At 40.9% G+C, this 14944-nt stretch overlaps 1 protein-coding gene across 1 annotated transcript in view; it reads right to left on the bottom strand.

Annotated features, from left to right (window-relative positions):
* Positions 1-14147, bottom strand: part of ZNF638 (zinc finger protein 638) — a 40942-nt gene extending 26795 nt beyond the window's left edge. Inside the window, exons 1-5 of the mRNA XM_009290709.1 lie at positions 12634-14147; positions 6007-6068; positions 5680-5718; positions 2653-2960; positions 879-1219 (exon numbers count right to left, since the gene is read on the bottom strand). Coding sequence (XP_009288984.1) covers positions 879-1219; positions 2653-2960; positions 5680-5718; positions 6007-6068; positions 12634-14049 — 2166 coding nt within the window. The 5' untranslated portion in view covers positions 14050-14147. The remainder of the gene's footprint in view (positions 1-878; positions 1220-2652; positions 2961-5679; positions 5719-6006; positions 6069-12633) is intronic.
* Positions 14148-14944: the final 797 nt, after the last annotated feature.

Here is a 14944-nt window from a genome sequence, read left to right as displayed (position 1 = left end):
TCTGTAATAAAAATTACTTCCAAGTAGACAGACTGCTTAGTTCACAGTGGTATTTTGAGTTTTTTTGCTTTTTAACGCAAGGACAGAGCCACAATTTTGTTGTTCTACCACTCTGCCTCCATCTTCAGTTATTAAAAGACATGGCACAGGATTACCAAGTAACACAACACAACCTTTTTGTTTTTAATCAAGTACTACAGATCTATATAATTCCAGTTGTCTGGCCTGTATGGGTAAGGAGCTGCACAATTCCACTACTTTCCTTTCAATACTATTTATTAGCTTTCAACAGCACCAGGCAACGTTCTCTCTGCTTATCATTCAGAGGCTAGAAACTACCAAGGACGATTGCATCTACCACAACTATCCGGCAGTAACCTAACACAAATCTGGTTTATAGGCAGTGTTTCCATGAGATCCCAGCAGTCAGTACGATGGAGTAAGACAACACTGGCTTAAGATCCTTCTTACAACAAGAGTGGTAAATTTCTCTGCCTCGTCTTTTTTGCTTGACAGGGCAAAATGAACACTTTCTGCCTGATATCCATTACTTTTATTTACACAGTAAGCTCCTCCGAACAGAGATCACTCACACTTCATGCAAAACAATTGCCCAGTAGAACGAGGACCCAAATTTAACGGGCATTTCTTTCTGCTCTTGGAAAGCACGAGAGAGGTTTTGCTTCACATCTGTTAAAAAAATCCTTGCTGTGTAAATTACCACCCTTACTTGCAGCCAGCAAATCTTTGCGTGAAGATGGCAGTATCTATGGCACAGAATCAGCAAACAGAATGGTTATCTTTCCACAAGTGATCCCCCTGAAATGAGACCCCAACCACATTCTTAAAATCACAGAGAAAAACATTAAGAAACTCACCCTATTATAAGGAGTAGGACGAGGTCCACTGGTTCCTGCGACTAAGCCTTCCTCATCCTCTTCCATTTCTTTGCCTTGGGGTAAATCATCAGTTTCAGGAGATGAAGAACTCGACCCAGGCAAAGAAGGCACATCTTTCTTCGAAGTCTTTGGAGAAACACTTGTTTTCAGTGGCTTCTTCATATTTCCAGGCACCTTCCCTAAGGGTCCATGAGAGGGTGGTGATTTTCCCGATCCTGAAGATCCTTGCCCAGCTGCTTGAAGTGACTTATGTTTATTGAACTCTGCTACAAAGCCAGGTCCCAAACTTCTCATTACTGCCTCCAGAGCCGCCTTTCTGTCTGTGAGCAGAAGGGAAAAAAAACTGGGGTTTGTTTGTTTGTTTTTAGAAGAAAGCTTACATATATTGCTGTTAGATTTTCTACAGTTTCAGTTTCACCACCCACTCCTGATTCAATCCTGAGACTCACCGAAATTAGAGAATCTTAATCACACTCCAGCAGAGATGGCCTATAAATAATAATAAACCTCTACTGTTTTCACTGTGCTGTTGTGTAACTTGACATTTTTAGTTAGACTGACAATGTGACACTGACAATGATACCTACAAAAATCCTAATGGCTGGAGCAAAAGAATGATGGTTTAATTTTGTATGTCAGGGAATGTAAGAAAAGAAAGTAAGTTTTCAAGACTTTGATCTTCCTCTCACATACTGATGCAGAGCAGTACTTACTCTCTTGATGCCTTCTGCTAAATTCTGTATCCTTCTCTGTCTTGCCCTTTCTGCTACAGACTGATGTTTTGTTTTAAATTATTCTTTAACGATCTGATACAACATTAATTTCCTGTATGCTTTCTTTCTGTGGGAAATTTACATTTTGGTTATTAATTGCTTCTTCCCCTCATTCTTCTACACTAAAATGGCTTGCGTTTTACCCTTAAGAAGATCTCTTTGAAACTGCCTGTCCCTTCACAACTTTTCACCTAGACTTCTTTCCCACAAGAGCTCAGTACCTCTTAATTTTCTGAAAGCATACAAACAACATAGCCACAGTATACAAAGAAAAAAAAAATCAACCTTTTAAAATTCCTCTATTTTTTTCTCTTCAGAATTTAAGAAACAAAAACTCCAAACAAACTGGTATTTCAGCCAGAGACTGAGCTCAAAATGAACTACACGGAACTGACTGAGTTCACATAAAGTTTCCTAGAACTGCAAACTGAACGGAGAGTCACAAAATGGTGCAACGCACTTAACTGTTACAGAGGATGTTCCACTGAAAGCCTTTCACACACCACGCTCTTACTGCAACAAAATTATTTCAGAACACACTGCTTTCCTTGTAAATTGCACCTCCATTCAATGCAGTTTCTGAGCATCACACTTTATTTCTCCTCATCTATACTGCCGTTGCAGAACTACCTTTTTTGATGCTGAAGGAAGAAGAACCTTCAGTTGTTTTCAATTCTTGACTATCCTTACTGGTTTAAAAACTGAGGACACTTGGAACAGACACTTGTTCAGCAGTGGCTCGATACGATTAACCAATTCCTGACGCTAGGTAAGGAAGACTTCAGACCTTTTAGAATGCCCGTTTTCTTCTAAGCATACTTCTCACAAAGCAACAGCAAAAGGAAAAGTTGTTTTTAAAAACAGAATTTTGCTATGAAAAATGCCTAGGTGACAAGCGGACAGATAAACCTCTTGAAATCAACTCAGTTTTCCTGAAATTAAAGGAAGCTTCAATTTGGCGGTGTGTATCCACCCTTTACCTTGAGATCGGGTTGACCTCCTTGATGACCAATCATTACTGGAAGATCTCTGAGGTCGCGGGCTAGTTCTCAGTGGATTTCTCGATCGCTGCGGTGACCTTGACCTGTGTCTGGGGCTACGTCGTCGCATCTGCCGCGGGCTTCGACTTCTTGGCCTTGTTGGCCTGAAGCGGCCAGGGCTCCTGGATCTCGATCGTGATCGGCGAAGAACATAGCCAGAGCCTGCAACCCTCGAACGTCTAGGACTGGGACTGGCAGAGTTGGAACGACGCTTCGGGGTCTGGTTTTCTTTTCTGTCACCAGCATTTCTAGCAGAATAAAGGCATATAATGAGTTTTGACAAGGCAGAAAAGAATAATCAACCTGAGTCTGTTGAAACAGACTTTCTGCAAAAAAGAACCAAAACTGACAAAGTTTAGAGTGCAATTTGTTAACACACTTTACATACTGGTAACATGTTTGCTATATGAATTTAGGATAGGGAGACAGAACTGAAAAGAAACAAGCAGGAGAGAGCCACCTGCATGGAACAAGAGAAAGCTGCAAAGAAAACTCTGAAGTTACAAGCTGCAGTGCTACAAAAAAATAATAGGAAGGGGAAAAGGATACATGAAAGAGTAATGAATTAAGTACTTTCCTTGCTTCTTCCAAATTTAGTTTGGAAGTAAGCAACCTTGAGACATTACGTCCAAAAGACTGACTGAAACCAAAAGAGAGATTTGAGAAGACTACATAAATATACATCCCCTGCATACTTATGCTACCTAGAGATGTCGAATTGATGAAGAACATGGAAAGAAGTACTGGCGAAGAGATCCATGAGAGAAATAGTCCCTCTTAGAGACACAGAAAGCAGTCAGGCATAGGAAAACCCTGACAGGACAGATCACAGGAGTAAAAGGGAAACCCTGGAAAATGCATAGGGTATATTCTGAAATATCCATAACATTTTTTACGAGCTTGGCAGGCAGCAGTGTGTTACAGCAACATTTTTTACGAGCTTGGCAGGCAGCAGGCCAGTGTGTTACAGCCAAGCACACGTCCAATTTTTCAGCCCGTACGGAATTCTTTGATGCCAAAGATACACTGCACCAGCACTCAAAACAGCGTAGAGCAGACACAGCACCTTTGAGATCTGAAACTAGAAGAAGCCACTGATGTAGCACGTCCTTCAGCTTAACACAGAAAGCAGCACCTCACTAGTAATTATAGTAGCAAAACTAACAGAAACACAGGGAAGTAACTGACATTGCATTTACATCCAGTACAACTAGACTTACTGGGAAGACTGTATGCTGGACAACTAACACACACAAGTCTCTTAACACAACATAGAAGTTCACATTTCAACTGAAAAGTGTCCGAGTTTTTTAAAGGTAATCTAGAGCATCGGTGCTTAATGAATCACCACGTCAAGCCCTGTTATTACTGTCTAAGACTCTGAATAGACAAAGTTCCTTTGAGATGAAATAGGTTAAGAAGAGAGGACTGACAACTGGCAGACAGGAGAAGGGGATGACAAGCAACTGAGGCAGCTGCTGCCCAACCTTTTTGGCTGGCAGCTAGATGAGGACAGCTGAACCACCCTCAGGTCTCCTAAGTGTTCCTCCAACCCACCCCATGTAGCAACATCTCACAGCGTTACTTAATTAGCAAGTTTCAAACATCATTAAAAATCCATATAAATCCCATTATTCCTCTGCCCAATAAAAACGTTTGAATGTATTAACAAACCAGCGCAATGTACAAAAAGCAAACACCATGAAGTGGTTTACCAGAGTGGTAACAGTACATAGCAAGCTCATCGGCCTTGCCCCGAGACTGCACCCAGCAGCTCTGGACATCTGTGATCACCGAGAGGGTACAGCTGTATTCTAACTCGCCCAGCTGGAGCCATGCTGTCATCAGGAAGGATTTAAGAAAGCACCACCCTAAAAGACGACTCTTGCCCCACCTGCAAGCACAGAAGATCCCTCGCTCACAAAAAGTGCTATTAAACACTTCTCCAGTTCATGAAGTTCCTCCAGCTAAGAGCAGTTTCCTTTGCCTGGGTTGTATGTAACATCAGCAGCACTCGACAGCAATTTCAGGTTTTAAAATGTAATTATTCTCTTCATGAAAGTTTCAAAAGTTTATCTCTCTCTCTAAAGTTTTATTTCTCCTTCTTTATTAAGATGGAGAGACCTCAGATGCACTCCGCAAATTAACCTGACCTACATATCCAGCTTCTTAACTTTTTTTTTTTTTTTTAAACCAAATAGTTAGCTTCTCAGGAAGTATGTCAAACTAATTAACAGAAAGTCACAGGAAAATCTAGCAAAAATTAAAGTCCTATCATTCCTATTTGTATGCAAGTTGAAATATGTACAGATGTTGAACCAGTAAAATAATCCAATCCTGCTGAGATTCAAGTAGAATTAATCCACGGGGTGTGTGTTTTAAAAAAAATAATAGTAAACAGCATAATTTTTAAGGACAGAAGAGATATGAGTTCATGAATTCCCGTGTTTTTTCAAGTTGTGATCACGTAGCTCCCCAAGGGATCTACAGACTGAAGAGTCTGTGAAATAAGAGCTAACACTAGCACGCCTATTGTCAAACAGGTTCCAAGTTGCAAACAGAGTGGCTTAACTGGAAGAAAGATTAAGTCTGAAAGTCAGAAATCACCGGCGCAGTTTAATCAGTGATCTAACACTGGTCAGTCTCGCTCGGTTACTGTTACGTCACATCCAGTAACTTACGACTAACTTACGAAGCACGGTTAGAAGAAAGGTTCAAGGGGAGACTGCTGACAATACCAGTATTCAGACCTTTCTACAGACTTTACTCTCATCCTTGTGAAAGAATTTTAGATACTATGCCACTCGCGTTATTAAACAAACTTAGGACAAAAACCACAAAAACACCCCACACAATTTTACAATGACAATCTGACACCACTAATAGAGCCAAAACAGGAATTAATTGCATTAATTAAGTTTATAATAGCAACAAATTAAAAACAACCTGTAATCAAAAAACAGTTACCTCTTTGAAGAATGAGACTCAGGGTTCCAATCGGGGTATCTGTTAAATGTTAAAAATACGACTGTCAGTGAAAAAGCTAAATTTGCCATCTGAACACAGTTTTTGCTTACATGCAGTAGCTTTTACAGATAAACGTTCCCGTTCAGGACTCCAGAAGCACCAAGCGTCAGTTCACCTTTTACCCTAATGGTCTAAAGCCAACTTAGAATAGCGCTCAGATACCGACAATCCTCATTAAGGAAATCTGACAAGTACATTTTCACAGACTACGTGCATGCACGGAAAACACATTTTACACTAAGTGAACTTTTTAAACAAATTCCTTACTGTTGACGTAACTGGCGGCAGCTTTCAATGTGAGAAGGAGTGTTCTGATGCAGAATCCAGTCCTAATTGGAGAAAAGACATCCAGACATTCAATTAGTGTGTAAAATGTTAGCATTTGACCACAATTTCTAGTTACATGTTGTCATATTTTACCTTCCATCAAATTTTACCTAACAAATGATCTTACGTCAAGGTCAAATTTCTCACTTCAGATTATTACTCTTTATGCAAAAGATGAAAATACTTAATGATTATCGAAGGCTCTTAAAGAACACAAAGGAATCTAAGTGGAAGTTGGACAAAATGCATCGTATTAAATGAATCTGTTACTTCCAGCAACACACTGGGTTGTGGACACCACGCTTCTAATGCAAAAGGTTGATCCAATAGCCGGCTGTATTAAAAGAAAGAAAACTATTAGCAGTCTTCACAGATTGTCACACTGATGAACATATACACAGCAAATTAAGCTGAATAGATCAGAGAACCCGACACAACATGGTATCTTTACGTCAAAATATCATTTCTACAGAGGCACGACTTTTCACGCCTTAAGCTCAAGAACATTCACTCCTAATAATGCTACAACTAAAGGTCAGTCAGAAAGTCCGATGAAATTTCACACACACTGATTTTTTTTTTTAAATATTAAAAAAAAACCTTAACAAAAGTTTTACTTGGCAGTAACTGATGGGTTAAGCATGAAACAAATCCAGAAGTACAATGCAAGCCCTCAATCTTGAAAAATACTTAAGCACAGGTTTAACTGTAAACACAAAATCAGTCCCCAGCGTGGGAAACTATGCCTAAGACTTTATTCTAGTGTTATTATGATGAAAGTAAACTGATCTGCTAGTGAAAGCAACTGCTGTAGTCAGTTTGCTATTGAGAAGAGATATTGCGTGGTCTGAAGCTTTAAGGTATCGTATGTCATCAACGATAATTATTAAGCGTCCTTAAAAAAACAACTTCTAGCTGCTTTAATATTTTAAAATAGGTAATAATGGCTGAATAATGCAACTGACAGCCAAGGCTTCAGAAAATAATTTGCAGTTATGAAATTACGTATCACTTTTTCTAAGTGCATGCTGGTTTATAACACAAAAGATTATAAAACGTGTAGTAGCAGTCTCAAACTCTCTTGTTTGTTGACAGAAATGCTGAACATACTGGTTAAAAGAAAAGCTGATGATGGTTTACTCAAAGCCTATGAGATTGGAAAAATTAATGTGACCAGGGCACAGTTAGTTTTGTGCATTTTGGCAGCACAGAGAATGTGGTGAAAACAGCTGTTCCTTGCACTTACGCTATCAGCCTATCAACACCAAAATGTGCTACAACAGCTACCCAAACTGTTTATACTCCACATATAAAAACCATGGGTTTTAAGGAAATTAAAATACATTTTAAGCACAAGACTTATTATAATTTCCTGAAGAAACAGGTACACTGGTTAACCAAGCTCAGAAAGGCATTGAAAGATTTTACTAGCTGTGTTCATAAAAACATTCTAACTACTCAAAAAGTCAGGAAAATATTACCTGGAAGACTCTTTGCATTAGTCTCACTAGCTGAACCAAAGCATATTAAGAGGTGAAGAGCAGACTGATAAAACAACTTGCAGCTGTAGAACTGCATGCACAGTGAATACACAGCATGCACACAAGCAAAGGGCAAGCAATTGCATTACACACTTTTCCTTGATAACATGCCATTACTAAGCAATCCCATTCTCAAGAATGCTATTTCTCTAGAGTCTTCAAGTTAGACAGGAAAAAAAAAAACCTATTACTCAAGGGCTAAAACAAATTAGCTTGTGGAAATGAAGGGAAATTGGGCTTCAAGCATCCCACTTCTGTGGTCCCAAAGAAAGAAAGCGCACACAGTGTCCGCGAGGGCCGAGGGAGGCCATTTTGCTTCCAAGTGTCTTTAGCTACCGGTCCAACGAGCATTGACGAGACTGGCAGGCCTACAAAGAGATATTCTCCTCCCTAACAAACACAACATTCTTCTCTTCAAGTCTTCATTACGCCAATGCGCTCTTGCATTTCACAGAATTACAGGAGTCTCGATTTATGCATATTCCTCCTCTTTGATTAACTCCTTGCCCTTCTCAGTCTTCAGAAATATTCCACTCCCTCTGGCAAGTCTGTCCCCAAAGACGGATCCTTCGCCCCAAAGGACAGGATCCCTTCCCAGCACAAGCACTGCATCACGTCCTGGAACGGGTAAGAACGTGCAGCCAGTTTCTTACAGCAGCAGCACAACCCGACACCCCCCTGGGACGAGCACCTTTGTTATCTAATTCTGTGCGACCGGCAAATCTGTCACTTGTGGATCACCACCAAAAAGGTCCTGAAGAAGCAGCTGACAGAGCGTAGTGTCTCCAAACTCGCCTCTTCTGCCCGTAGTAAGATAACAGTAATACACAGGGATAGCACCTGCACTTGCTTGTGCTGGTTTCACAGCAAGGCATTATGTAGAAAAACTAGGAGTAAAATGGAGCAGACCCCGTTTTGCCCCCTTACTTCAGCAAAGGAATCATAAGTGCAATCCTCTGTGGAAAACAGTGAGTCCCCATGACTTCATGCAATTTAAAGCCCAAGAAGACATCACCCTCACTTTAAATCTATTTAAGCTAGAAAACAAAAATTGTAATACATGGTAAATATGATCCCTCATGCTGGCAACACTGCAGATCTACTTTATTCCAAAAGCGACGTGTTTGAAGACCAAGAAATCACACTTCATTACTCCAATACATCCACAATTTTCAGTTGAAAATGAAGCTGCTCTGTGAAATATTTATAAAATGTTTCAATATGTTGCAGGTTTTGTAAATATTTTTGAAAGAAGGTAACACTCAGGTGAGGTTCCATCTAAGGGCAGAATTGGGCACTCCTCCCTGAAAAAACGTTGCAGGACACAAATGCACAAATTTTTGAGAACACCTTCCAGATCAGCAAGTCACCTTAGCATCAATTAATTTTCCAAATTTTTTTAAAGCTTAAAAAGCCCACCTTTCTTATATACCTTTTCTTCTAACACAGTACTGTGTACAGCCAACTCTGACAAAGCTACAGAAACCTTCCTAACACAAGATAAAAATTAAGGACAAATCTTGCACGTTTCCGATGCTGCTCCAACAACTAGCTTTCAAGTCCACGGTAATCACCATTTACCACAAACCCACGATATTTTAGACAGCTAAGTAGCCCGTGAGAGAGCTGACACCTGACTGAAGGACCACAGATAGCCAAGTCTGAAGTTGCACCGCGGATTCAAAAAGCAGCACTTCTCCCACTTCACCTCTGAACAAATACCTCACCAAGACCCAGCTGAGGCGGCTGGAGGCATCGTCAAATAATCGAGGCTCCCACCACCTATTGCTAAAGGTCCAGTGAACAGTTTTGATAGGAAAAGAAATGCTGAACAGAGTCTTTCCAAAGTCTATTGCATGAAACAGCTGAAGTATTCTTCACATTCAGCCCTGGACTGTAGGCAGCTCGTCGTGCAGCTGCTGACCTGCCATGTATCATTGCACACGAGGATTATCCATATGCCTTACAAAAAAGTTTCAAAAGCTTAAAAAAAAAAAGTATGTTTCACAGACAGATCTACAATAGCTATGCCATGCAGATGGAAGATACTGTAACTTCCGAACAGTGTATTAGCAAAAAAAAAAAACACCTTCAAATATATCTAAATAGTTCTGTAGAAGAGGCATTCAGGAGTCTCTTCAGGTTACTAAAGAACCAGAAAATACATTTACTTGCTTAGCTGTATCACACTCAGAACTCTGTATTTTGGTGTACTGCAGACATCTCAAGGCCATTTTCAGCTTTGATTTCATCAGACCTCATTAATTAAGGCAAGTTAGATACTTAAGAAGAAAGACCTACGGGGAGAAGTGATCGGATGCTTTGGGGAACAGCAGAAGCATTTTTCACTCCAAGCCAAAACTCAGCCAGTGTTTCACTGCTTTTATGGGAGAGCCGAGTTGAAAGAACAAGGGGGATACGGTTCAGGTGATGCAAATAGGAAGTTTTAGCCACTAACAGTCACTGTAGCTTCAGAGGCAGACTGACTCTCCAGGAGCAGGAGTTGGGTCTCACATCCAGCCGTAATCCTGTCATTTTAATAAACTAATGCCAGTCAACACACGTGAATTCCCTTCCGATCGGCAATGCAGCTTCTGCTTCAACCTTGGCAAGAAAATTAATCCTAGATGAGTTTGTACTTCAGTACAAGACTGGATTAACAGAATCTACGAAAAAAGACAGCTCATCACCATGAACAATCTGAACTTGAAATCCATCATTTTAACATCATAGAAACTTCGGTTTTCAGATATCCAGTATCTTCAAGTGCTGGATGAAGAGGTGGTTTTCCTCATTCTTCATCCATTCTTGTTTCACGTTCTCCGCTTTGCTTGCCTACTTTCTTTCCAATTTGCCACGTACAAAGACAGCTGTTTATAACACAGCATTCTTAAACTGCTTGTTACAACTTGGTACTACGCACCAGAAATCGTCATGTCTAATCACTTTGACCTAAAAACAGCTCTGAAGATCCAGGTCATCTACAGGTGTGCTGGGGAGACCAAAGGTCCATCTAGCTTACCTAGCACCTCTTCTCCCACGGCATGCAACAGGGGATGGCTAGGGAGGTGCGTTAACAAAACAGAGCCGCTTCCCCAGAATACACCTCCAGCCACCTGCTCACCAAGGACTTCTTGAGCCATCAGAGGGTCTTTGCACAGCCTCCGAAGGATTTCCTTCCATGAACTTGTTCAGTTATTTTTCAACTAAGATTTCACAACGTTGTGGCAGACAGTATCTATGCTCTGGGTGTGAAACAAGCATTTCCTAGTGCAAGTCATACCACACATGACTACCCATTTCTACCACATCGTTTCCCCATCACTTCTCTTCCCGTTTGAAGGTGCTGTTTCATACGCTTCCTCTACAACACTTAGCACAACTTCAGAGACAAAAAACCTGAATGCCTAGGTCATCTTTAACCATGCAACTGAGACAAAGAAGACAACTTTATTTGTAAAACCAAACTGTAAAACTGAAAGTAAGAGGAATTCTTCATTCTTTAGAATTCACAAATACACAAGACTGACATTTCTTAACACAGTTTTATTTTTTGCAGTTAAAAAAAACCCCAAACCCTAACTCTTTTGGTTATTTTGCAACACCGTGGTCTAAACATGGCTTGCCCCATGAGGCCTCAAAACAGTCTGAACTGCCTACGCAGCAGCAGGTGTACATAAAGAAGAAAAATACTACTCAGAATAAGTTAATATATGCCAGAGCTAGAAGCAGCCGTGACAGGGAGAAAAGGTTGCGTAGTTGCAGTCGGATCAGAATGTCTGGAAAACACATGGTACACTGTAGTGCCATTAGGGCAAGAAGTTATAACCTTTAATCTCCCCAGAAAACTTCACAGCTAATTTGTCGAGAAGTACTTTTAGTAAAAACATTTGCTTAATGTTAGAAAGCACCAGTAAGGAAGCGACTGAACAATTCACATTTAAACAGATTACACTTTTCCAACGTGCTTCGTCCATTTATTAACACAAACCCAAATTTGTTGCCCTGTTCAATTTTACACGCTTTTATTTTAAATCAAACTTCCCTTTAAGTTTTCAAGTCTGCCCCAACAGCTGCACTTCTCCCTGGCCTTCAGTGCTTACCGTGTAAAAGTACTTGAAAATTTATTTTTATTCTGAAGCCCCTAATGCAGCTGTCACCGTCTTAACTATTCATTCGCTTTTTTAATACACAGCACAAATAGGGCCTAGCAATCTTGCATGATTTTGCCAAATTGCAAAAAAGCACTCCCCCACACAGGCTTTCTACACGTTTGTTGAAGACTATTTAAAATTTAAACACATGAAACTAATAATGGATTATTCAATTTTTTAAAATTACGTTCTCCTGTATTTTTGACATATCGAGCCTAGGTCTTTCAAGACAAATCCACAGCTTTCAGAATGCTTTTCTCTCTCCCAGTATTCACCAGTTCCTTCCTTTTCTTCCTTCAAGAGCTGACACTGTTACTTGCTTCACAGCTGAAAGCTCAGTCAGATGAATGAAAGCATTTTGTGTGTCCCTCAGAGCTAGTCTTCAGTCTCTGGAATAGTCAATGTCCCACAGACCACATTTGGAAGATTAAATTTTTGCAGATAAATAGGCTGCTTTGTTTTAATGCAGACTTTCCAGGAGGGGGGCTGAATACATGAACATCTTATCTACCCTACCGAGATTCAGCATACAATTTCTGCACGCATTTTAGTCACCCAGATGACATTAGTATTTTACTCCACTGACAAAGGCTTTGTTTTGTCATTTGAAACCCACTGCAGAAGACAAAAAAAAAATAAAAATCAATGTGTATGGCAACTTTGAAATGCAATTTGGAACAGAACACACTGTGCAGCAGTTACAATAATTTACCAGCACTGTTTCTAGCATTTTGAAATTTGCATGTAAGCACTCAAACTGGCGAACAGCGTCACAATTCATTTAACACACAGTAAAAAATTAGTTCATAAAACAGTGCAGCAGGTAAGATGCCGAGTACAAGTTTATGCAATAATCTCTGAAAGACACTCACCTTCATATGAGTGCATTCAATGTTACACAGAGAACACATATGTGGAAATATTCTCGGAGATGTAGCATAGTAGTCATTCATCATTGACGGAGTGGGCAATCTTTTTATCTTCTGGGCGTCAGACTGTAGAAACACTGGAAGCCACGATGCTTTCACAATACCAAAAGGAGATTTAATCGGCCCCTCAGCCTGTGTCTGGAAGGGCTTCTGTCCTGCTCCTGAGCCGCTCTGGGCATTAGACTGGCTTGTCCCAGATTCATGCTGAATTCTTTCATGCTGGCTTACAGCTGCAAGAAGTTCAGCTGAAAAGGGTGGCTGGGTCATCGGCGGCATTACGTGCTGGGTCATAGACTGCTGGACAAGAGGCGGCATGACAGGTGGCATCATGGGCTGTGCCAAGGGTGGCATTATAGGTGGCATCATAGGTGGCATGACAGGTGGTATTGCGGGCTGGGATACAGATTTCACCACGGGGAGTCCAGCGGGTGTTGCACACAAACTGGACACCTTTCCCGGAGTCTCCGCTGGAAAAAATGATCGATTATTTGAGGAATCATTCTGGAACCCCGTTGGTTTTATTAAATCTTCAACTGGAAACACTGGATTACACGTCACGCTAGATGGTGGGACACCCATTGACATATTCTGCTCTCGTTGGAAGTCTTCCCTGTTCTCTCCGCTCGAAGCTTCAGGATTATAGACACGTGCTTCGAGAGGATCTTCAGTCAGCACTTCAGGATTATAAGCACGCACTTCAAGAGGATCTTCAGTGTAACCGTATTTGCTTGCATGCCCATAATCAATCACTTTACTCTTGACTGCTGTACCGCTCGTACCACCAATCGTTTCTTCTGCTCTGCTCTGAGAATGTAAACCAGGTAAAGAATGACCCATCTTGCGAATCCGTATTTCTCTTAAGATTAGCGGCATATTTTCAGGCGTTAACTGATCATCTGGATAGCGACTGAGTTCCTCCAGATCTTCATTAGACAGCCCGAAACTCGCTAAAATACTGGAAGCGCTTTCTGGCGTGTAGCGGTTCTGGGCATTTGAATTCTGCTCTGTGATCCGTGCCGAGGCCGATGGCTTTTGCCCAGTTGTCCCAGCTGAGCACGGGCTACTATCCCAGCAACTTGTGCGAGGCTCTCCCTTCTGCTCCTGGTGCAGGTTCGTCTTCTCCTTCACCCGCCTCGGATCAGTCCTGTGCAGAGTTACCCGAACGTTTATCCTCTGTGAACCCGTCCACTGAAACGTTTCCTGTCCCGAAAATCTTTGTGGCGTTCCTTGAGGTGCTCCAGGTGCAGGCTTTCTCTGAAGACCTGCTGCACCTCCTCCCCGAAAGGATCCTGGAGGCTTTGTGCCAGATGGATTAGGTCCTCTCGGCCTCTGAGGTAAAGTTCCTCTAGGGCTAAACATTGCGCTTTTCAGAAATGCCTGATTTAACCAAGCATAAGGAGGTGCAGAACTGTTGGTAGCAACTGAGGTCAATTGCTGAAGAGCCAACTGTGTCTTAATTTGTGCAAGCTGTAAATGAGGAGGGCCCAACAGAAGTGGGCTTGCAATGCCAAGGTTCAAGGAATTCACAAGTGGTGCGAAACTTTCCAAGAATAACACAAAGCTGAAAGTTAAAAGACAAGTATTAGATTATTTTATCTTTTCACCTACTTTACGCAGTGGATTCTATAACCGGTGAGAAAAACAACTGAAGTCACAAAACAGTATTTTAATGACAGTTTAAATGGTACTTTAGAATGCGAAATTCTGTTGAACAAAAGCATTTTCTTTCGCTGGATAAAATCTTAATATGCAGCGAATAGGTAACAGATAATTAAGTAAATGAGCTTCGCCCAGCAAGTTCAACGTCACAGGTAACATACCTAGTGATGACACACTTTCAACAGCATTTTCTAGAACTTCACATTTCAGTTCTTAATGACAACATAGTTTGGATTTGTTTACAGTTAGAGCTATTTTATGAGCAGTAAGCCAAAGTATTAAAACCCTCTCCAAACGTTTATGAGGTAAGTGAAACCATTATGTAGAGAATTCAAAACAGTTACAACTTGGATGTCAAGTCATCGTGGAATCGATCTGAAGACAGCAAACAGTTTTCAGGAGGGACACTCCCATGACCACTCTCATGGGTAAACCACTATACCCTGAAAGTATTCAAAGGGTGTGACAATATTTGAATTCTGTGGCTAGAAAATATCCATTTCCCAGATGTTAAAGGCAAGATCTTAAATTGAAACAACTGTAAACAGAAAGGTGTAAAATCATACAAAAACTGAAACCATCTACATATAAGCAT

Source organism: Aptenodytes forsteri, unplaced genomic scaffold, assembly GCF_000699145.1.
Source record: "Aptenodytes forsteri isolate BGI_AS27 unplaced genomic scaffold, ASM69914v1 Scaffold236, whole genome shotgun sequence".
Classification (NCBI taxonomy): Eukaryota; Metazoa; Chordata; class Aves; order Sphenisciformes; family Spheniscidae; genus Aptenodytes; species Aptenodytes forsteri.
Note: the sequence above shows the minus strand (reverse complement) of the source record. Positions and strands in the feature narration are given on the sequence as shown.